At 30.0% G+C, this 24,364-nt stretch overlaps 2 protein-coding genes across 2 annotated transcripts; both read left to right on the top strand.

Moving 5' to 3' along the window:
- Window positions 1-3,652: 3,652 nt before the first annotated feature.
- Window positions 3,653-8,153, top strand: LOC129981443 (uncharacterized). The gene is made up of 2 exons (XM_056092282.1): window positions 3,653-3,789; window positions 6,228-8,153. Exons 1-2 carry the CDS (start codon window positions 3,771-3,773, stop codon window positions 7,961-7,963), a joined length of 1,755 nt encoding a protein of 584 aa, XP_055948257.1. The 5' UTR covers window positions 3,653-3,770; the 3' UTR covers window positions 7,964-8,153.
- A 6,623-nt stretch (window positions 8,154-14,776) lies between these two features.
- On the top strand, window positions 14,777-24,098 carry LOC129980943 (oplophorus-luciferin 2-monooxygenase non-catalytic subunit-like). The gene is made up of 5 exons (XM_056091451.1): window positions 14,777-14,783; window positions 16,955-17,319; window positions 18,464-18,777; window positions 21,051-21,199; window positions 23,877-24,098. Exons 2-5 carry the CDS (start codon window positions 16,963-16,965, stop codon window positions 24,035-24,037), a joined length of 981 nt encoding a protein of 326 aa, XP_055947426.1. The 5' UTR covers window positions 14,777-14,783; window positions 16,955-16,962; the 3' UTR covers window positions 24,038-24,098.
- Window positions 24,099-24,364: the final 266 nt, after the last annotated feature.

Raw genomic sequence — 24,364 nt, 5'->3', positions numbered from 1 at the left:
AACTGAAGCCTTACTCATTTGGCGGTGGGGAAATGAAAAGATTTTTTTTGGCGGGAAAGTTAGTTTTTAATTAATAATTAAAAACCTCAACTCTGATTTAAAATTTTTTTTTCAAAAACCTTCTTAGGGATATACCTAATAATTTCCCACATTTTCACGGCGATTGGATGTATGGTTTTTGAATCTATCGAGTACAGACAGACAGACAGACACACATTCATTTTTATTTATATAGATTGTACTCTTATAAGGAAAATCGTAATTTTAATCCTGTTTATATGTTACCATAGTATATTACTTATTAAATTTGGTATTAGTTTAGATACTTTAGGTACTATTTTGCACTTCTTATGCCACTGATGACGATAGGAAATAAAACCAATAATATTTACCAGGAGTTATTTCACCCTTTTTATAAATTTTAATGCAGCTATTTCATAAATTGGGTATACATTGAAAATATAATATTATTACTACTCTGCAAAGTAACTTTTATGACTAATTGAATTTAAAAAAATTGCCGATTCAGAATTTAAAGCAATAGTATAATGCTTAAATTGATTATTTCTAGGCACTTCTAATTCTTATTTTATGAAAACTTTATTATATTAATATTATCTCTTTAAGCCCAGCATTCTCCTAACATGACATTTCATTTTCATTGTTATAAAATTTAAGCAGTTCAATGGGGTCAATTCACGGTCACGTGTCAGGTACCAAACAAACCGCTTCTGTTCAATTTTCAATCGTTCTCCGCATGTTGTGATGTCTGCCGATAACGTTGATGAAACCATTGTTTAGTAAATATTTCGCTAGCCGATCAATTATTAAAAACTTCTGTTTTTTTTAAAGATATTATTTTGAATTATTTTCTCAGCAATATAATTTTATTTTTTATATTAAAATTTTAATAAGTATTTTCAATGGAATTGTTTTGGCATAATTAATTAACATCGCTTTTTACATATATGTTCTTTTTGTTATTTTATACATATGTTATACATATGTTCTTTTTTACATATTATTTAAATATTATTATTGAATGTTGAATCTTATGAATATAGTTCACCCAGTTAGTTCTTTTTCAAAATAATAATTATTATTAGATAAGTTAATATTTTAAAGCTTACTTATAAAATTATTGCATTTTTTTCTTATGTAATTACTTTTATAAATATTGAGACTTTGATGTTTTCAGTTTGCTCAGAGGAAAGAACATGAAACTCAAATTAGTATATATTGAATAAATTATGTTTACAATTTCAAATTATGAAATATAAAAGGTATAGATACATTTTTTTTAAATCTATGCAACTTATGAATCAATAATTTTATTTTAATTTGTATAAATTATTAAAGAAAAACAAAAAAAATTCAGACTTTCATAATTTTTATTTACACATTACAAAAAAAAAAAAAAGAAAAAAAAAGAGAGAGATAAATAAAATATATGTGATAATTATTTGAAAAAATATGATCAAATGGATGTTTCAATGTAATCACTAATTCAAAAAACTATTTACTATTTATCAACATTTATTTTTCTAGACATTTAGAAATAATATAAACACAGTGTACAAGAATGTCAATGTAAATGATGAAATCAATTTTATTCAACAGAAATATCCTAAACAACAGTTTTTTTTATTACCAATAACAACATAATGTTGAACAATATACTTTTAAAGCAGAACATTTATGAACTTTTTTAAATGCTAAAGTTACATTGATAAAAATTACATTGAATGAATATCATAAAATAAAACAAAAACATACAATGCAGTAAATTTAATAAACAAGAATAAGGTCATGAGATATATATATATATATATATATATATATATATATATATATATATATATATATATATATAGAGAGAGAGAGAGAGAGAGAGAGAGAGAGAGGCAAAGAAGTTAAATAGGATATAAAGAGTAGTCGAAAGAAACACTTTTATGCTTTTACAGAATTTTATAATTCAAAATTGATATGTTAAAGAAATAGAAAAAAAAAGTGAAACATGCATGTAGCAATGAAGTTGGGAATAAAAATTATATAATAAATGCTGATATAGATATTGATTTTCAATGAAAAGACCTGTATTTATTAAAACAGAAATCACTGAGGTGCACAATGGTATAACATGATATTATGATAACAGTCAATTTCAGTTTAAATACAATAAACTATTGACATTTCATTTTTAACAATAGAAAAGTTGTTTGATATAAATTCACTTTGAATCCATCACAAATCTACAAATGTAATTAGAAAACTAGTAATATTCACTTCCACCTAAGTTTAGCATTATAGCAGTTGTTATTTTTGCAACAGGAGTTTGTTTATTTACATTAATTAAATTTAGATAAGATTTTTTAGAAATGTGCAATGTAATATTCATGTAAACATTTTAAAACCTTCGAAGCATATTCAAAATTATCAGAAATTTATCAAAATTACCAGAAATGCACTCACGCTTTTATTTGATTGATTTTGACGGCAAATCAATTACCAATTTATTTTTCTTCTAAGAGTTTTTCTAAAAAATTACTGGTACAGCTATATTTAATAAATGGACACACATTGAATGAATTCATCAACATGATCGGAGCATATCACCGATTTCGAAGGCTTGAAAAAAATCTATACCAAAGCTATCAACCCAAGACAGGAATAAGAAAGCATTTTATCATGACAGTCACTCTTGTGTTTTGCATTAAAGCATGCATCCATCAGCACACCAATATTTCCTTTTTTAACACATAATAAGAGGAAAGAAAATGACTCAAAAACTATAACTTCAAATGTAAACAAAAAATCCGCTTCATACTTGTCGGAGAGCGTTAATGGCAGACTAATCGACGGAAGCGGTACGGATGAAACTTAAATGCCATGCGCAAAAGTTCATGACATGTGACTTTTACGTCACATGAATTCACCCCATTGTGCTCGACAGTTGGCCTCGTGTGAACCCTGAATCAATCTGGTCACATAAAGGCATGGTGATGCAAGTGCTTACCCATCAGCTTTGAAAAAGACTTTAACATTATGCTAACATTGAAATTTACAGATTAGGCCTTTCTATGGTTAGGTGAAATCATGTCGTGTTTCGAATCTTGGGTATATTACGAAATGACGCGCTACGTATTGCTATGGAATCAATACAATATTGCAAAGTATTCAAAATACAGAACAACATCATAAAACTATTATAGAATATCTTTGAGCTGTTGGGATATTGATACCTTTTAGTTAGTTACGGTTGTTTTAGCATGCTGACCTATTCTGGCATTCAGTTTTTGAGACCTTTTCAAGATATTTACTAATCATTTTATTAAGTTATTTTCATTATGATTCCACTGTCTTCTTTCAATGTGATACACATGAAAACGTATGAAAAACTAAGTATATTATTTCTACTTACATTTGTGTAGAAAAATTGAAAGATTTTCTTACAATAAATTATCTTAACAATCTACAACAATCTATCATAAGATGCGAAAACGTATTAGAAATTTTCCTTTCTGTTCTTTTTATATACTTTTACCTTTGACAGTTCTTTATGCCATTGCAGTGAGACCTCCATTGAAATATAAGGAATTTTTTCATTTGTGTCATAAAATGTAAGGACATTTGGAGCACACAATTTGATGAACTGAAGCAGAACTTATAGCAACACATTTTGTTGCATCCAGAAATCTTATCAGTTGTTCTTATAGAAACGAACGTTTCCTTATATAAAATTTTGTATTTTTAAATTTTATCTGGAAAACATGCCTTGTTCTTGCGGTAGTAAGTAGCCACCATATTTTAATATAATTTTTTTACAACCTAATTAACGAAAAGCGGATATTTATGTAACAATTTAATAAAATAAAAACGAGATGAATACAGCTGAATATATTAAAATATGTTCAGTCATTTAAAGTTCCAAAATTTTATTTTCAAATAAAATAATTTTTGCAAGATTTAAGCACAGGATAATTTAAATTTTAATTATAAAAGTATTGGAACGTTTTTACATATAATTCAAGTTTTCTATTAGAAATATTGTAATTGCACACTAAACACATATTACATTTATGTACTTGCTTTGCAATATTTTATGTGTGTAATATTTTGTTCATAAATTTTAAGTTGCAACTTATTTTTTTAACAATAAGTTACAACTGGAGATAACATATAAGCACTCAAAACTCCAGAACACAATTTAAACTATCTTCTGAAGATAATGAAAATTTTTTGAATAAAATCAAAAGATATAGTTAAATTTTCCTGATTTAAAATTCATGCGGTTGTTTTAAAATGGAAAAAAATTTAGAAATCTTTAGTCCACCTTTAAAAACGTCTTGTTTAATAGCTTAATTCAACAGTTATACTTTACTAGATAACGCTATCTCTAGAGACCAGCTGATTTTTTTTTATTAAATATTGAATTTTGTTTTATATCTATTGATTTTTCATTGATTATTGATTTTGGGAATATTGAGTTTATGAAATCCATAACTATCTTAACTTCATGCTATCTTCAAGTATGCATTCTTAGTCGTACATTAAGGCCGTGTTATTTTAATTGCAATTATTCTGTTTATTATGCTAATAAATCTTCATAAGAAGTCGATTTGTATGACACTAATAATGCCTTTAAAAGTTAAGTGTCTAGGTAATTATATTTATACATTATACATTGTCTTTTGTGGTAATGATTCATTTTTTGATTTCTTATATAAGTTTTTCAGACAACTGGTCAAGTCTCTTTGCCTTGATTTAACGATGAAATAAAATTTGCCATTAGATAATCATCATAAAACTGCCATTAATTAATCACTATAAAATTACCATTAAATATTTGGTAAAACGGCGTAAATAATTTGAATTTCATTGCAATAATATCTCTGAAAATTATGCCGAAATATTATCATAATTCAGAGAAAAAAACTGCACGCCAATTAAATTAGCATAATCAGAAATGCAACCTTTAAAATTTTGAAATGTAGGTTATCAATTTTGAGCAATAATGTTTTCAAGAATTAGAGCGAGAGAATATCAGCCTCTCGCACTAATTATTCAAAATGACAGAGAGCGGTTCTTAACTTTGCAAGAACTAAAATTTTAAAACCTTTTCAAAATGTATGTTTCCATCCTCCAAAGTACATATGTATCAAATTTGGTAACTTTGATAAATGTTTTGTGTTGTAAAGCACCAATACGCATATATACGCATTATTTTATTAGTAGAGATTTAAGTAAAAATAGATTGTCTAGGGAAAAGTTTGGAATAATTCCATTTGGTCTATTTAGAAATATAATTTAAATTCTAATTTTATAGTTCCAATTGAAAAGTTGGCAGTTATTAGTGACGCAGCCATCTTAACCGTCTTTATATATGATGAAATGTATGCCTCGTGCATCGAATTACAGAATTTCCAATTTATAAATCTGTAAATGAAAGAAGCATTCGAAAAATAAATTGGATTAGCTTAAATGTTTCGCGTTCTTTCATTCTCTTCCATGTATTGAAATAAAGAATGGTCCGTTTAAGCGATCACTTAATTTAGAGGGCTAAATAAATTTGTAAGTAACATGAAGTGTGTACTATTTTAATAAAAATTATAAACTCATCCTTAGAGTAATTTAATTATATTATTGCTGTAATTGGTGAAATGGTTGCATTTTGAAATAACTGAACCATTGGAACAGTCCTTTTTGAAAGCGAAATGTCCTCCAAATTAATTTGAAATTCCTGAAAAAAAATTCTATCTTTGAAATGCAATTGTTCAAAGTGCCCATTTTTTAACTTGCATTTTCTTAGCCACATACTGGTAATGCAGCTCTTATAAAATTTATGTGTATTGTTGATTGTATCTGCCTTTGATTATAGGTAATATTTCCTTACCATTAGTGCTTTCTTTGCCATGACGGGCGCTTGTGATTCGGACCATCTGATTAGATGACTCCCTTTATTACCATATCTTAACTGCAGCAGAAATGGGATAATCTAATTTGAAAACAGGTATCGATTACAAATGATTCATACGGCAGACAATATGTTAATCATATTTTCGAAGTGGATATACTTTTGAGCTTCAAGAATAATTGATTGCCCCCATAAACTTTTGTTTTTCTGATATAAATGATGCTCATAAACGAAAGGGAAGGAGATAAAAGAAATATATAAGTTATTCGAAATTTAACTTTCTTTCTTCTCATTTCTAAATTTTCTTTTACAGATACGAATTGTCCATGCGGAATACCATGTTGTTGCTCGGAGGAATCATGCAAGTGTCAAACTTGTGCAATAGCATTGTCTAGCTTCTGTAAAATCTGTAACAAACCATTAATTACTGAAGGACAGACAGATGTAGACAAATGTTCTTGCTTTATTAGAGAATCTACTGCCTTGATATTTGAAAATCGGAACAATCCACGATTTCGAATGGGTAGTATGCCTATGCCAGTTGGCTATTTTGTGTCTGGTAAATTAATGGTTAATGTAATGATTCCTGTTCCCGTTTTGAACTTTCCGCAATTAATACCCCAGCAACCAGTTTGCTTGATGCCTCCTCCACCATCAATTCAAGTAGATTCTGGGAACATTTTCCCTTCTTTTATCTCTGACGAGAATGTAATAAATCCCTCTAGCACGGAAGAAAATTCTGGTTCACTTTCTACCGCAGAATTGCATCAAATTTTGAACAAATCGAGTGAAGAATCCCGTAACCCAACATACAGACTAGAGCCTTCTGCCAACATCTGCATAAAGGGTGCACAAAATACAAAAATATCTTGTCAGGAAGCATGCCCTTCACTAGAATCCTTGCAATCCACAAATGAAAATCAAAGTGTAAATATAGTACAAAATACAAAATCGAAAATAAAAGAATGCGAAGAATTTTCAAGCACAGAATCGCATCAGTTGTTGGACAAATCCAATGAGCAGTCCGGCAATCATCCTTCAACCAGCATCAGTTTGAATGCAAGTACAACCAATGAGAATGCATGTCCCGCACCAGAGTCCTCACAATCTGTAGATAAAAATCAGATTGTGAACACTGCACCAAACAAAAAATTGGAAACTGAAGAACATGCAAATATACAAGAGCCATCTTTATATCTACCTTCTATCACGATTGGCAATATTTCTCATCCTGTTGGGTTAGCGGATCCCATTTGGAGATTGTCGAATCCTGCATTTTGTTCTGCAGGTAATTATGACTCGAGTTTAAAGCTCTATAATCCATTTTATGTTTCTGAATTAGTTAATGTCACAGAAACAGTGGCTACTCACAAGAAAGATAGTTGCTTGCTTATTCCTGTTCTAAATTTTGAAGGTAATAGTACGCAATGCTTCACAAAGAATGCAGATAATGTACAAACAGACAGTACCATATCCTTACAAAAGAATCGGCAACCATTAGATCCGACAAAAATAATGGAACAATCAAATGTAGTGACTAATGGAGAATATGTTGAATTTGCAGTTTCGTCCAATGGCGCTGAAGGAAGCGAATGTGTTGTTCCTACCACATTGGTTGGACAGAGCAACCATCTGCAGGTTTTTCCTACAAATGGTATTGCTCACCAAATGTTAGGTAATACCCTTCCTGAAGCATCTAATGACCAATGGCAACAAGGGACATGGTGGGACAATTTTTCACAATTTTCTTTACCAACTGCGCCAGTAACGCAGTATATACAGGAAAATTTGATTCCCAGTCAGACTTCAGGATTTCAGAATATGTTTACCCCGTCTAATAATAAAAACAAGGAACGAAACGAATATTTGCTAAGCGATAATAATTTATTTGTCTCGGAAATGAACCGCAGGAATAACGAAGATAGTGCTTTACATAACTCCATACCACTCTATTTAGATCCTAGTACTACTCAGAAGATGGAAAAACTTTTGAAATCTGCTCTACGGTTAAATGTTAATTCACCAACTTCTAGTGAAAAGTCTTCTTAAGCTTTTCTAATAATATCTATCAAACAGAATGAAGGCAATAATGAAGACTTGAAGAAAATTTATTTTAAATTGACGTCTCATATTCACTTGAGATAAAAATTGGATAATTATAGGCTATTCCTCTATGAGAAATATCAGCTTTATGCCTTTTACTAAGGAAATTTAACTGTTAATTTTGTTTTTATTCATGTTGACGAATAAACATTTTTGCTAAAACTTTGTCTTATTTTCTGATACGATTCATTCATACGATTTAAATATAAGAATAGTAACACTTTATATATGAACATCATCAAGCAATTTCGACATATTTTAAGATATAATGGCAATTAATGATTTCTAGGGAAGGTAGGAATCGTGATTTAACGATTTGAATATTTGTGGAGTTTCGAGTAAGTTGATGGTGGAATCTATTGATTAGTGGATTGAATCAATAACCTAATCTATTGATTATGGGATGAGAATATATTGATTAATCAATAACCTAATCTATAGATTAGTGGATGAGAATATATTGATTAATCAATAACCTAATCTATAGATTAGTGGATGAGAATATATTGATTAATCAATAACCTAATCTATAGATTAGTGGATGAGAATATATTGATTAATCAATAACCTAATCTATTGATTAGTGGATGAGAATATGATTAATCAATAATCTAATCTATTGATTAGGTTATTGATTAGTGGATGAGAATATATTGATTAATCAATAACCTAATCTATTGATTAGTTGATGAGAAAATATTGATTCGACTATAATATCTTTTAAATTCGTGGCTTTAAGAACAGAAAGCATAAAATTTTTAGTTGTCCTGATACACCCTTCCTTCAAGACTTTCAGCAGAAATTCTATAGCCATTTTCTCTTAGTTCCTACACTTCTGTATGTGGTTGTCCCTTTTGAACTCCTATTAACACTTTTGAGACGGATTCGTGTGTAAAGTACTCCCACAGGATATGGGATATGGCAAGACAGAATTTTCTCTCGCTAAGCCTAAAGCGCATTTAATTTCTGAAAAAGGTATATAATGTGTAAAAAGTACCTTTACATAAAAATGAAAGTTTTTAAATATTCTATAATATTGCTAATTATAATAAATTAAAATATTTACTTGTAATATTAATTTTTATCATTGAATGTATCTAAATTAACACGAGATTATTATTGCGAATTCTTTATAGAATATCTTCCATCATATTCCAAGTTAAAGAAATGATACATTGGAATGTGCCTTCTCATTTTGAATTTTCCGAAAATTCAATGTTTCTCAGACATTTGCAGTAGCACAAACCGACTTCGGAGAGAAATTCTAATGTATGGCACCGATCTTTTGAAAGGTAGAAAACGCCATCTGGTAGAAAACATTTCATCCAAAAACTTAATACATCGTGCATCAAGTTTTTGGAAAGAATTGTTTTGGAAATAACAAAAGAATTTCAAGCAATTGTTGCATGCATGGAGGTTTAAATTCTTGTTGTGTGGAAATCTTGACATTATGTTCCCCAATGTTTTGCTATTTAACTTCAAAAACAATGTCAGTTTCAGAAATCAACTAGAAGATACGGATAATTTATTAAATGTCGAAATATACGACAATTAAAGATGTACGTCTGGTGTGGTGTGGGAGTTTGGAGAGGAAGGGTACCAGCTCAAATGTCGTCCCCGTCATCTGACAGCGGTTCAGAATTACGAGGTACGTCCAAAATAGCCTTAGTGTTGATTTAAAATGGGATGTTAATATAACTAAAAAAGATGTACGCATACATTGGAAACTTTTATTTTCGTTTTCTCATACACGAATCTTGCAGATAGTATTGTAGCTGTTAAAAACATTCCATCTCGATATTTTGACTAATCTTCAAATTTTTATGCTCCCAGAGTTCGGAAAACATAATTTTTGCAGTATGTCTGTTTGTGAACATAACTCAAAAACGCTTTGAGCTAGACAGATGAAATTTTGTACATGGACTTGAGGCTAAATTGGTAAATTTCTGTCAAATTTTAAAAGAAATCCAATCAGAGGAAGCTTGTGTGTCTGGTTGTCCGAGTACAATTGAATGCGATAACTACAAAAATGTAGAGAGATAAAATTTGACACATAGGTTTAGCATCTAAAATGTGGATTTTTCTCAAATTATGAACCAGATCCGTCAAAAGTTTGATCATATGTTCTTTTATATCTATACTTTCATATGCTTCCAGCTTATAAATTGAATAACTTGGTAAAATTCTGTATGTGATTTATCGAATTACAATTAATGCCAAGTCATGCCAAATTTTGGTTTCAGTCGAGCAGAGAAAAGGCATCCAAAATAAAATCCGCACGATGAATTCTGTAAAAATGCTGGATCCAGGTCAAAGGTCTAGATTTCGTAATAATATCCACCAATGCCATGCAAAGCATTTATGAAGTCACCCGAGATCCATAATTTTATGCGGAAGGAGTGGGTTCGAGGATATCACTCCCGTTGGTTTAACCCGTTAACTATTACGACTTCTTCGGAAAATGCGTATTTAAATTGTATCGCAAAAATTTAGCGATGACGAGTATATTCGTCAAACACAGAGTATGTGTAATATGAAATTATATTGTAATGAATTTACTTTTATATTTTTATTTCAATAACCACATTTATTTATTTACTTAAACTACCATACATTTTTTGTATATAAATGAAAAGAAACATTAAAAAAATTAATTATTTAAATTTGCTATTAGAGAAAGGTAGTGAGCAAAGCCTGGTACAATGCATAATTATCTTTTATTTGCTCCTCTTATTTCGATTTGGCCTCAAAATATTTTAAGCATCTTGAAATTTACGAATATGTTTGTGTTTTTACTAAAATTGTAGTTCGAACTACAAATTGTCACTACTTATACTCCTGACGAATAAACTCGTCTTAACGCAAAATGTTGTATTTTTCCCATGACGAATATACTCTCCAAAATCAGTTTATTAATTAAAAGATAATCAGATTTCTTCCAGAAAATTTGACGTCTCCTGAAGAAATATATAAAAGAGGAAAGGCTAATGGATTATGGTCAACTTTATGCTTCGGAATAGAGGAGCTAACGTTTTAAGAGCAGATTCCACCCAAATCTTCTATGTATATGGACAAATTTAGATTTGTTGCGTCACAATAGCCCTCCTCTGGTTGGGGCGGGATATAAAGAAAGACCACGCTTTAAATACAAGATTAAATACAAAGTTGTTAGTGGATAGGTTTTCATTCGATATCGGTTCAATGTAACATGGATTAATTTCAGAGTTCTTAGTCAGCTTTATAACAGGACGCCTAACTAAACTAATAGACACAAAGAAACGAACATTAAAAATAAATCAAGTGTTCGAATTTTTCTTCTACACATCTCTTGGATCTTTAAGACATAGGAACTCCCATTTTACGAATGCTTATAACGCTTAGTAATAAAATGCCTTTTTTGAGAATAAAAAATAGCACTTCCTTTAATTGGATGGTAAAGTTGTTTACCTGTCTTCTTGGTAGCGAATTCATTGGTTCTGAATACATTCAACATTCTTTGTATAATAATGTAAAGTTTTCTATTTCCAGTAATCGTAGAAAACGTAAATTGACAACATTTTAATTTATTACTATATAATACTCTCAAGCACAAAAGGGCATTTAACATATCTGTCCAACATGTCTTGATTATGTTAGGTATACAACTTTTCTTTCGACATTTTTTTTCTTCAAAATTTGAGACCTTATTCTTAAAATGTGATTACTTATTCGTGATTCAACGTACTTTCCATTAGTTACTATTCATCTGTCGGATACCATCTAGAAAAAAGCGATGCTTCTTTTGAGACGATCCATGAATCGATCCATTTTTGAATTCTATAAGAGCGGAAATGCTAATCAGCTAGACCGTGTCCCAGTGTTCGAAACAAATGGTAGTCGGAAGAAGCAATTTCTCGATAATACGGTTAGTGGGATAAGATTACAAATATGACTTGAGATATATGGTCAGGTATAGTCATGCTGGATGATATCATAATTATCTTGATACTGTCGCCGTTTCTCCTTCAATGATTGGCTTAAATGCATCAATTGCGTTCGATACTATACTTTGTGAACTTTCACTCTGTTTCAACAATTCATAATATATCACACGGAGATGATCCCACCAAATACAAAACATAATCTTGGCATCATGAACATTATGTCTGAAACGTTGGAACCCCTAGCGACATTTTCTTCCATTAAAAGCATAATAATCGTAAGTACGTTTATCATTTGATGAGTCTCATTTGCAGTTTCTTCAAGTAGAAGCAGAAAATCAAAACTTTCCGTAAACCACATAATTTTTTCAAAAGCTGACATCTTCAACTGAAAATAAATTTATGATGCAAACACAAATTCACTTATTCAGTGCTGATATTATGCTGGCAGATGTCCTATCTTACTGTGTGGCATTTTAGCTGCCTCTTTCAACTAGCATTTACAGTTGAAACCAAAGAAAACGACGGAACCAAAATTATACATTTAATAGTTTTTCAGAAATTACAGAAAATAAAAACATGACTTAGAAACTCTACTCTAGTTACAAGAACATTTCCTAATCTAAAATTAAAAAGTTTGTCTTATTCTTCTATAAAATAGAGTACCTAGCAGAGTGAAGATGGTAAATGCAGTACATTGGCCTCCAGCTGCACTTCTGGGGAGTGACGTTTCCTTTTCATGGCTGTAGTTTGTTCTTTTTGTAGAATATGAAACATGTATGAAGAAGAACCCAAAAAAAGTTTAAGAAAGAAATAAAGATTTTAAAATTATTCCATTAAGAAATACTATTATTATTATATGCATGTATCTGTTCTCATTTCAGAGCAGCAAAGTACAACAGATTCTATAACCAATAAATTTAGTAACTTCACTTTTCATGCCTTATTATATAGCTAAACTAAAAAAAAAATATCTTTTCTGATTAGAATAAAAAGTTTATAATCTAATTTTCTTCCCGTATCATTGTCGAATTTGTTGATGTGAGTGGTAACAAGGAAAAAAATTTCTGTTGAAAAAATTGTAACAAGTTTTAATTTATGAATCAAAATCCCTCAATCGCTTGAGCCTGTTTCATGTAGTCAATGATTTACTCATTTAATTATGGTTTACTCATTTACCATATTGTACAATATTGTTTTTTTTAATTCTTACAATATTATACAATATAATGTGCTACTAGGGTATATATTATTATATGTTGAGTTTCTGTAATATTTAAAATTAGTGTGTCTATATAAATTCTTAATTAAAGAAAATTCAAACGCACTTTTTCATGTTAAAGTGCTTGTATACTTTAACTTGGGCTTGGCGCTTTTTCATGGGCTGTTTATAATATGATAAACTTCAAACAGTGTTCTTTTAACCCATATAATTCAACAGTACATGTAATGAGATTGTTCGTGCGAGCCGTCTTTTGTGATTTATGTAATACTTTCATTATTGTAATATTTCATTATGTAATACTTTCATTATTGTAATATTTCATTATGTAATACTTTCATTATTGTAATATTTCATTATGTAATAGTTTTATTATTATTACATTTATAAGGCTTCACTTTTAGGCCTCAATTTATATTTTTATTAACTTGAGGAACTATGCAAAATAAAATTTAAAAAACTATATGCTGCATCAGAGAAGTATCTTGAATCTATCTGTTAAACAAACACATGTGGATATTTTTTCGATTTTAATCTTTTAATCTATTTTTTTAAACAAATTAGAAATTCAAATATCCAATGCCCAAGAAACAAGCGTTGTACCGATTTCGCAAATTTTTATAAAATATGAAAGCTTATGATCACTAGGTGCATCATCAATGTTCGCCTGTCCATCTATACTCTACTTCATCTCGGAGGAACTGAAAAACCACTGTTTCAGTTATACATTTTTTAAGTAGAAAAATCTCAGTGGTGGTTTCTTGCCAATTTTTATTTCATAGGAAAGTACACGACTTTTGGATACGTCATCAATGGTCTCCTGCCTCTCTTTTCACCATTTTATGGAGATATTTCAAAATAAAACCTTAACTCAATCTTCAGCCACTGCAATTGGACTGCTTTCGCCAATTTACGTGTATAGCTAACTAATTGCTTTGAATACTTTATGCCTATTCGGTAAGTATAGATATAAATAGTACTGTAGTGATCGTAACGCCATCTTTCATTCATGTTATTCTAAAGCGCTACCTATCTACTTTCCCTAATACAATCTATGTTAATACTTCGCCCGGGGAATCCCCGTTCTATGTATATGTGCGCTAAGTACTAGTAGTGATGTTCCGATAGTTGTTAGTGAAATTAAAAGTTTATTTTTCTAATAGCGATGAAGTGCTTTATACAACATTCTACGTGAACATCACCACAGTACTTTCTTTTGGTGTGATAAGATATAGTGTATTAAAATTGGTTACCGTACTAAAAGCAATAATTTTACTATGCAGACGAATAACTGATCACTAAAGACAGCTAGTATTAATATTTTTATAAAGACTAAGAGCTGCTTGTTCTGCATTTATAAGTAACAAATACGAATTAATATAAATTTGTTTGAATTTTTCAAACAATATTTTCTAGCTGGTAGAATTTATTATTCAAATAATTACGTGAGAAAAGTTTATCAGAAAAATTCAAATCAGTGTGTGCTACTGATAAAATTCAAATCAGTGTCAATTTTTACTTTCTTTCCTGAGAAACCGCCATATGTATCGTTATCAATCTCGCAGATTAATACTTTAATTTTTTTTTCTTTTTTCATTATTCTGCAAGGTACAGCCACATGTAAGTACGTTTTAAATCGTGTGTGTAATTTATTGACAATAAGTAACTTTCAATTATTTTTGCTTAATGAATGCTTCATATTTTCTATGAATGTATGATAACTAAATATTTTTTTTAAAAGCTGCGGAAATTAAAAAATTAATCAGAAGAAATAATTCGAAGAAAAATTTCGCATCGATTTATTATGTGCGATGCGGTAAAACATTTTCATCGATTTGATTCAAATCGATATGGATATTGGCATCTGGTTGAAAAATTTGTCATGTTTCTCACAATATTTATAAGTTGAGATTTGTTTATAATAGACAAATCCCAAGATTGATATTTATAAATTCAAATAAAGAAAAATTTCGAAAAAAATTTTAGATTTCTGGTATAAAAAATTTTAAAAATCTTATTTTAATACTTTTTACAAACTATTTTAGCAGTGACAAACTATTTTGCCTGACTATAAGCTTGTTTTATTAAGATACTAATTCTAACGATTGGCAGAATTTGTTTCCACATTTTTATTGTTCATTTTAAATTGTGATTTTCTTTCACAAAATTTGTCAGATTCATAAAGTTCTGGATCGTATTGAATCAATTTGATTCCTTATAAAGTAAAGGCAACAATTTAGTTTTACAAGATGGAATAATCACATTATTTTTTGTGATATATACCGTTCAGAGTTCAATAATTCTAAAAAAAAAGCTTTTTTCATTTGATGTCATTTCAAGAACTTTTATATTCGATATTTAAACTCAAAATTAAGCGGCATGGCATCAGTTTTGGCTTTTCATTTACTTTGCCGTACATAAACTATCAAATAAATATGAAATGTACTAAAAATTCTTATTTTTTAATATAGCAAAAATTTATTCTTTAATTTCTTTTTAATGCAAGTATAGATGAGATGATAGGACTTTGAAATATATATAAATCAGTCAACATCCTATAGTCATCGTAAAGAAATGAAAGAAGTCGTAAACAAAGCAGGTTTTGGATCATATCAAAGATACTTCAGCCACATTTTTCTGAATGCTGCTTCATATTCTTAATGAACTTCAGAATCTCTCTACTTATGACCTTGCTATCTCAATCATTTCTTGAAACATGTTCGTGCTGAAGATATTCATTCAATCCTTTTCGGTTGGTTAAGAAAAGATTTGACATTTATTAAACTGAGTTCTCAAATTGAGTTATATTTATAAACATTCTTAAATTATTTCCGAACTATCCAAAATGCGCTTAACTATATATGTCGTGACCAATGATGAATTTCTAATTATGAGTGCATTTTTTATGCAAACAAAGCGTCTTTTTAAGCTTCCTAACATGGATTCTTACCACTCCCTGATTTAAATCTTTCTTTTTCTAAAAATTGTCAGAAAAACTGCCGAGAAAAATATTCAAAAGAAAAATTTCTCTTTTTAAGTAAAACTAAAAATTATATCTAAATTCGTTTAATTCTGATTTGGCTGTACAAAGTTCTCATTGAATCAGCAGTGTATAGCAACTTTGATTCTATTGTCCACTGTCAATTTGATCGATAAAACTAATATTCAGTAAGAGTATTCGTAATTGGTGGGGTTGAACAATTCTTAGACACACTGAGGATGAATTTTTATCCGAATGCGAATATTTATTCACATTTACATTATAGTATATATATATATATATATATATATATATATATATATATATATATATATATATATGTATCACACATTTACATTCACTTGTATACACATTTATATTCACTAATATATACACACATTTACATTTACTTGCATACACATTTATATTCACTAATATATACAGACATTTACATTCACTTGTATATACATTTATATTCACTAATATATACACACTTTTACATTCACTAATATATACACACATTTACATTCACTTGTATACACATTTACATTCACTTGTATATTGTCCTAGATAAAGAACAAATGTTACAATGAAATAAAATACAAAAAACGATGTTATTTGCATATAAATAGAAAATATTTTTTCATAAATCATGCATTCAGAAAACAATTGCAATGAGATTACAAGTGTACTTTAATCACAATGAGCTATTTTAAGCACCCATTTTATGCGCTCGTGCAAAGAACTCTATCTGTACCAATTCCCACCAGGCTTATGATTTTTCTGTTGATTTTTAATATTTTTGATGAACACAGAGTCTACCATGATGTTATTCGCATTCGCTCTCGTGTTGCTGCAAGCTGTGGCTATACAGGGTTCTTTCGTCAATCTTTGTCCATCTTTCGAAGACCTGGCGCCTTGCAATTGCGTGAGCGATGGCAAGACCATACGGGTGGACTGCATCCAGGTGAACGATATAGAGGAGGCTCGGAAGGCCGTGCACAGCACAGAAGGGATCAAGAGGGTCTTCATAGATTTCCTTAGATCCAGTCTGGACAAGGTGCCATCTGATCTTTTTAAAGGTCTGCATGTAACCAAGCTTTCTTTCACCAACTGCAAGCTAAAGACTTTCGGCGATGAAGGGAGATCTGCTCTCGAGGGTTTGGAAGATATTATTGAAGTAAGAAACCAATTAATCACTCTAATATTACTTTCAAAAGTTGAATTTTTATAATGATTTAAATATTACGCACTGTTTGTTGCATTATCTCGAGACTATCACCTTGCAACGAATTCTACATGGCTAAGGGATGAGATGGGGAAGGAAGAGTGCATTTTCAAAATTCTTCAATCTTTGATTTTGATTTCCTCTTCATTGGATACTTTTTTTTTTTTTGCTATTTTTCACGTATATGAGTGTCGTGTTGTCTCATCTCATGCTATTTTATTGCAATTCCTATTGATTGATTATAAGACTAGTTCAAGTGTCGAAAAAACTTTCAGAGCTGGCAAGGAAAATATTTTATGTAATATCCTTAAATGTAACTGAGATTATCTACCGTTGTTAATCTCAAAATGTTATCGAAAAACTAAATAGCAAAAACGGTTCTTACCAAAAAAAAATTATAATTATTTTGTAAAAGAAGGGAATTGCCAAATTTTAAGAATAAAAATCTTTCAATTATTCATCATAATATAATTTTTAGACCGTTCTCAGTAAATAAAAACTGCTCTAAAGTATTTTATTGTGAATAAGATAATAAGATTTTTTCCGATAATATTACGAGTCACCTATAGTGTTTACACCTTCTGAGAACCCGTATAATCTTACTTCACCTTAATGTTCAATGTAAACATCTCCTCTCATCTTTTCTCTGACCCCAATTTTGACTAAATAAATTGACTCATGCACAAAAGTGCGGAGGGTTTTAAAATCCGAGAATGAATTGTAATGCAACTGTTTCTCAGTATTACTGACTACATTTTTAAAACTGTCAGCGTAAGTAACAAATTTATAAATAGTTATGACTAAAATTTGATTTTACATTCTGCTTCTGTTTATCTATCATTAGCAATATTATTCCTAAAACTGGTTTAATCTCTGTAGTATTTATCTGGTGTGTATTTTTCTTTTAATCACTAACAAAAAATGATTGCAACTGGTCCACTATTTAAGTATTTGACCACATGTTTTATTGCACAAAAATGTTGTGGTTCTGTATGCCATTTATTATAAAAGTTTTTAAATGACCTTTCAAAATGCCCTATTGATGAAAAGCATTCTCTAATTGTGCTTTCAATGGATTGTTTGCATAAACTTTCAGGAATTTTCCATCCACTTCAGCTTTATGGGTGAGAACGATCTGAAGTTCTTGAATGTGTCTTCGCTTCGAGTCCTCGAAGATCTTGAGATTGAAGGCAATGACATCCACGAGCTCAGCAACGAGTGGTTCAGGAACGGACCTGTGAGCGTCAAGAACCTCTTCATCATGACGAATTTCATCGAGAAGTTAGGGGACAGAGCTTTTGCATCTCTCAAGAATCTGAGAAACCTTTGGCTTACAGGAAACAAATTCAAAACTTTGAAAAGGACCATGTTCCCCTATCCTGCAACGCACCTTACTTCGCTAGATCTCACGTAAGTATTTTAAAATTCAGGATAATTTTGGTATTAAAATCATATCAATCTTGCTTTTTATTGATAAGATTTTAATTACTCTGCTTAAGGCTATTTTATGAGTAATCAGTGATCGATTCATGAAATTAAGGCCCTCATTAAGAACTAGACAAGCACTGCTGATGCAGAATCTTATTGTTTTACGCTGTGTGTAGAATTTTAAGGAAATGCGGATGAAAATTCACCCTTAAAGTGAATAGAGAAACATCAACGACTTTGCATGGAATGAATCCCCTTGTGTTAAAAATTATTATTTACTACTTGAATGAATATACAATTTTTCATTTTCAAATTGAAAAGTTTAGTTCCATATTAGGGATTGCAATACCGGACCAAAATTTCAATACCGGTATTCGGTATTTTTTAGATCTTAATACCGGGATACCGGTTTTAATACCGGTATTAGAAATTTTAGAAAAAGAAAGAAAACACAGATGTTTCTTTGTTTTATTTGCCAGTTTTGTTAGAGAGTGTAAATATCACAAAAAAATGATTTGTAACTTATAAATTATAACAGTATATAATCACAAAAAGTAAAGAAATATCTTATTTATTTAAATCACAAAAAAAGTGTAAATATCACTATTCAGTCTGTGATACTATTACAAATTTTTGAAATGTGATCTTAAAAAACATAATGCATCCATTGTACTGTCATTAAGCCTGAAAAGTAATTTTGTGTAAAAATGACCAGCTGTCGAAAACGCTTTTCGGCATCTACGCTAGTTGGTGGTACTGTTAGCAAAGCGCGATATACTTTTTCCAAATAGTTACCTCTAAATCCCTCATCTTCAAATAAATCGATTTCTCGTCAGATGGTTTAGGATATAGCTGATTTCTGTATTGTATTTTGGTTCGTTGAAATTTTTTTATTTATCGCTAATTCTAATTTTTGTTCGAGAGACAATTCCTTTTCACTATCGACAGTAGTGACATCATAATCTTCGATAATTGAACCGAATTCTTCTGAATGTGGATAGGTTTGTGGGGAAAACATTTTAAGAAAATTTACTCTAAACTTAATCAGATTTGAATTGGTTATTTTATTTATTTCATTTTCATTTGTAAAATCATTATAATTATGCAAATACCATAAGACATTTTCTATTTTGGTATGCCTTTCTTCTGTGAGATTTTTCAATGCAATATATAATTCTTCAGATAGTGATGTGTGCTGTTCTTTCAGTGACTGCAACATGAAATTTATTGTTGCATTAGCTGTTATTAAATTAGAATCTCTCCGACATAATGCCTCAGCAGTCAGTTTTATTGAAAGTAGAGCGTTATAGTTCTGGATATTAAGTCAAATTCACTACCTGAAAAATTAATTTACAGGTTTAAGTCGATTATTACTTTTTTGGATTGGATTTCTCAGTTTCAAAAATCGTTCCATCATTAGGAGTAAACTGTTCCAACGTGTTTTAGAATCTAATATTAACATATATTCTGTTTTATTTTCAGTTAGTACATATTTTAGTAATATATCCTTTTTATAGGGGAACGTTTAAATATCTTACAATTTTTCGAACTTAATAAATTATAGGAAGCAATTCTTGATAGGTTAATATTTCATCCTCATTAGCAATATTTTCTTCAACAATTACATCGTCATTATCTTCATTTTCAATATCACTCTCACTCTTACTCTCTTCAAAGTTGGAATCCGAAGTTTCTACATCCACAGTATTTGGATTGTTCTGCCCTTTATTTTTTTTTGGTATAATACATCTATTACTCCTAATTGAATTCCATGTGCATAGCTCAATTGCTGATTTGCACCAATTAACTTTCCAACTTTTTTCATAACTGTTGCTCCATCAGTCGTTATAGGTACAATATCTTCTTTCAGGGATAATCCATGTTTCGTTACTTCAGATTTAAGCAATTAATTAAGCCATTAATTAGCTAATTAATTTCGCCCGTTAGGGAGACATAAAAACAAAAACGTATACTATTTTGCTGTGTTCGCGATCCCTGAACATATAGTGGTGACAATTTTAAAAATTTCTAGTAAATACCGAAAAACCGGTATTTAAACTTGTGAATACCGGTATTACAAAATTGTACAAATGGCTCAAAATACCGGTATTCGGTATCCCGGTATACCGGTATTGCAATCCCTATTCCATATGTAAGCATCAATTTTATTTGTCCACTCTGTTTGGTACGTTTATTTTCTCTTTAAAATCTATTTTTCATGAATTCATTTATGTCCTCGTTTTTCTCTTTCACAGCAATAATGATATCTCTGCTATACCTGAAGACTTATTCATTGGAATGCCTTCGTTAAAGGAAGTAATTCTTGCCGAAAATCATATTAAACGGGTGCCAGAGTCTACGTGGTCACTTATCTGGGGCCAAGTTACCCGAGTATACCTAGAAAGTAAGCTAAAGATTTGTATAATAAAATTTGTTTTAATTTTTAAAGAATTTTCACAAGTGAATTTAGTAGAAGTTATTGACAATTTTCAAAAATTAAAGAAAAAGTGTAGCTTATCACAGAATGTGAAGAATAAAAATTGATAAAACTACGCTTTTTAAAATAATAACATGATTGTATTTAGAGACTTAGGCTAAATTGCAAAGAGATCAGATTTTATTTATTGAGAAAGAATATATATCCACAAAGGCACATATTTCATTGTAATGAAACATATTGAAGAGTTGATAGCCATGAAATAGTACAAATCGAGACAATAACACGTTGACTGCTACTTTGACTTTCTTATGATGCGATTTATATGGCTCCACCGGTCACTGGTGACTTCCATGGCAGTCAAGGTGCTAAAAAGGATATTAATTTAAAGAAAAGAAATGTTTTAATGACTCTTGTTCCAACAACTGATACTTAATACAGCAATTATTAACATTTGACTAGCTTCACATTATGATGTATAGATTTCGGTACATTTTCAGAAGCAGAGCATGCCACCCCCAATTTTAGGAACAACCAACGACAAAGATCTTTTTTTTGGGGGGGGGGGATATTACCAGTGGGAATATGGATTGGATAGCGACTTTCTACTCTCTCACTCTCTTTATCTATCTACGCATGACTTTGTCCTTCGTGTTGATTGTTGTACAAAAATGATAATTTGCTACTTATGACAAAATTTGTTAGGGGCTGGCTGCTGATGTAAGAAGTACAACTGACGCCTAGGACAGGGTATCAATTTTTCTCCCGATCTTATTTCTCAAGATGCAATTTTTTCGTTGTTATAATTAAAAATAGTTTTTAAGAACCACAAATCTAAGCAAATTAGCATGTTGTTCAGTGAAGGGTATATTTAAAATACTTTGGAACGAATCCTCATAAAAATAATTCTCTTTTAGTAATCGTTTTCAAATTCAAAGCAAGAAAACATCAAAATTACAAAAACAACAAAGGAGAAGAGGAAATAACTTAAGATATCTACAGAAAATTTTATTGATGCCAGATTACATTATAAAATCCTAAAATCGATTCTTTTTAACATCATTCACGAAATCACAGATTTTTTTTTATGTGGAAATAAACACAAACATTCGAGAGGAACGAAATATAGAAAGAAATATATTAGTATAAAAGTATGCGAAGAGTAAATATTATAAATATTCAACCTTAAAGTCTATCTTATCTTATATACTCCAGGCAATAAATTTTGGATTTCAATGAGTCAAAAAAAATCATTTTGGAAATTATGTCTGTCTATCTTTCTGACTAACTAATAATACAACAGCTCAAAAAGCAAAGAGCTAAAAATGAGAAATTTCATATGCTATCTTAGTATTAAAATTGTAGATTTCTCCTAATTTTGGAGGATATCCATTAGCAGAAAATTTGACTTTATAAAAGTAAACCCAATACAAAAATGCAGTGAAATAAATAGAGGAATGAGGCATTTAGTTTAGATAATCCAAATTGTAGATTTGTGCTAAGTTCTTGGAATGATTCCCTTTCTGACGATCTATCAAATGTTTATATGCAAATAAAAGCAAAAATGCAACAAACTATGTAAATGAAATTCTGCTTGTTGTTTTGTTACAAAAATGCAAATCTATATGAATGCTGATGCTAAACTGTCTATGGAGTAAATATTCGATTTTATTCGATATGAAAACGTGCTATGTTGTGGAAAAAAGGATAGTGTATATAGTCACTGAAGAACTGCAGCATCCACAGTCTTTTTTGCGTGCCTAAAATCAATAATTTATTCAATTTTCATAAAATTTCGAGAATTTATGTTTATCATCTGATAGGATTTCTTTTAAAATTTTCAATAATTTGGAGAAAAGCAGCAGCATTTTTTTTATCTGTCTTTGCAGCTATGATACTCGAAAAAGTATTGGTTCTTTTCATTTCACACAAGAATTAATAAAAGATATTCATTCTGCATCTCAATTTGTGAAGTGAAGGTACTGTCGAAAAAGTAGTATTGATTCTTTCCACTGAGCAAGCGCATTAGCAAAACACATTCTTTCCGCTATATCGTTTGTTTTGGGAAGAATTGCTGTTGCATAATCTGAGATCCCAGAGATAGCAGAAACAAAATTGTAAGCAATTTCCTGCAGCAGAAAATTTTCTGAAGCTTGAAGTTTAAATATAAATTTTTAAAAAAGGGGAAACTAAATGCTGATAAACAAAAATTTAATTTTTTTCATAATAACATCTTTGGTAAATAAATGGAAAAGTAATATCACACCATTCGAATTTATTTTAATCATATAAAGGAGAGCATATGGAGGGAAATTAATCGAAAACATTTGCTTTGAATTTAATTTATCTTATTAAAAACTTTCAATTAATAATGTTAAAACTTACATCAAGTCAAGTATCTTATTATTATTATTTTTATTGACTAATAATTAAACTATTCAAATTAGACAATAAATTAGAAAAAGCAACATTCAAGTTAATGTCGGTTGACGATTCTAGTAAGATAAATAACAATATACCCCCACCATACACTGTTTTAGAGCAGTAGACGCTACTATGCAAAATTGTATGGGAAAGTCAAAGAAGGCAAAATGCTCGATGTTAATTAAAGTGTCAAATTAATTTCTCTTCTTTTTCTTTTCAGGCAACCCCTTGGAGTGCGACTCCCACATTGAGTGGATGTTCAAAGTAGCACGACCATACGTTCTTAAAGGGAAGTGTGTTTCACCTGCTGAAAGAAAAGATGTCGATCTGAAAAGAATTATTGACGACAAACAAAGAGACGAAGACTACGACGATTTTTAAGCTTACACACTTTAATATGCCTGCACCTGAATAAAATTATATCGACTTTCAATTAAAAAAATTGCCCACGCTGAAATCCTTTCAACAAAACAACATTTTCCTCAGCAACTGCTGCAATAAAATTTCCTGACTGCAAAGCTAGATCCTCTTTAATTTTCCAAATATGATTTTTGAAGGGAAAAAATTCTCATCCCGGTATTTAAATATACCATATTTTTTTGAATTTTTCTTAGTTCATAAGCCTTTGTTGATTGTTCGAGGACAATAAAACAATATTTTTTAAAAATTGTGTAAAAAAACGAAAAGCTGTTCCACTTATATAACTAT

Source organism: Argiope bruennichi, chromosome 8, assembly GCF_947563725.1.
Source record: "Argiope bruennichi chromosome 8, qqArgBrue1.1, whole genome shotgun sequence".
NCBI classification, from domain to species: Eukaryota; Metazoa; Arthropoda; class Arachnida; order Araneae; family Araneidae; genus Argiope; species Argiope bruennichi.
This window is presented reverse-complemented; position numbering and strand designations above follow the sequence as displayed.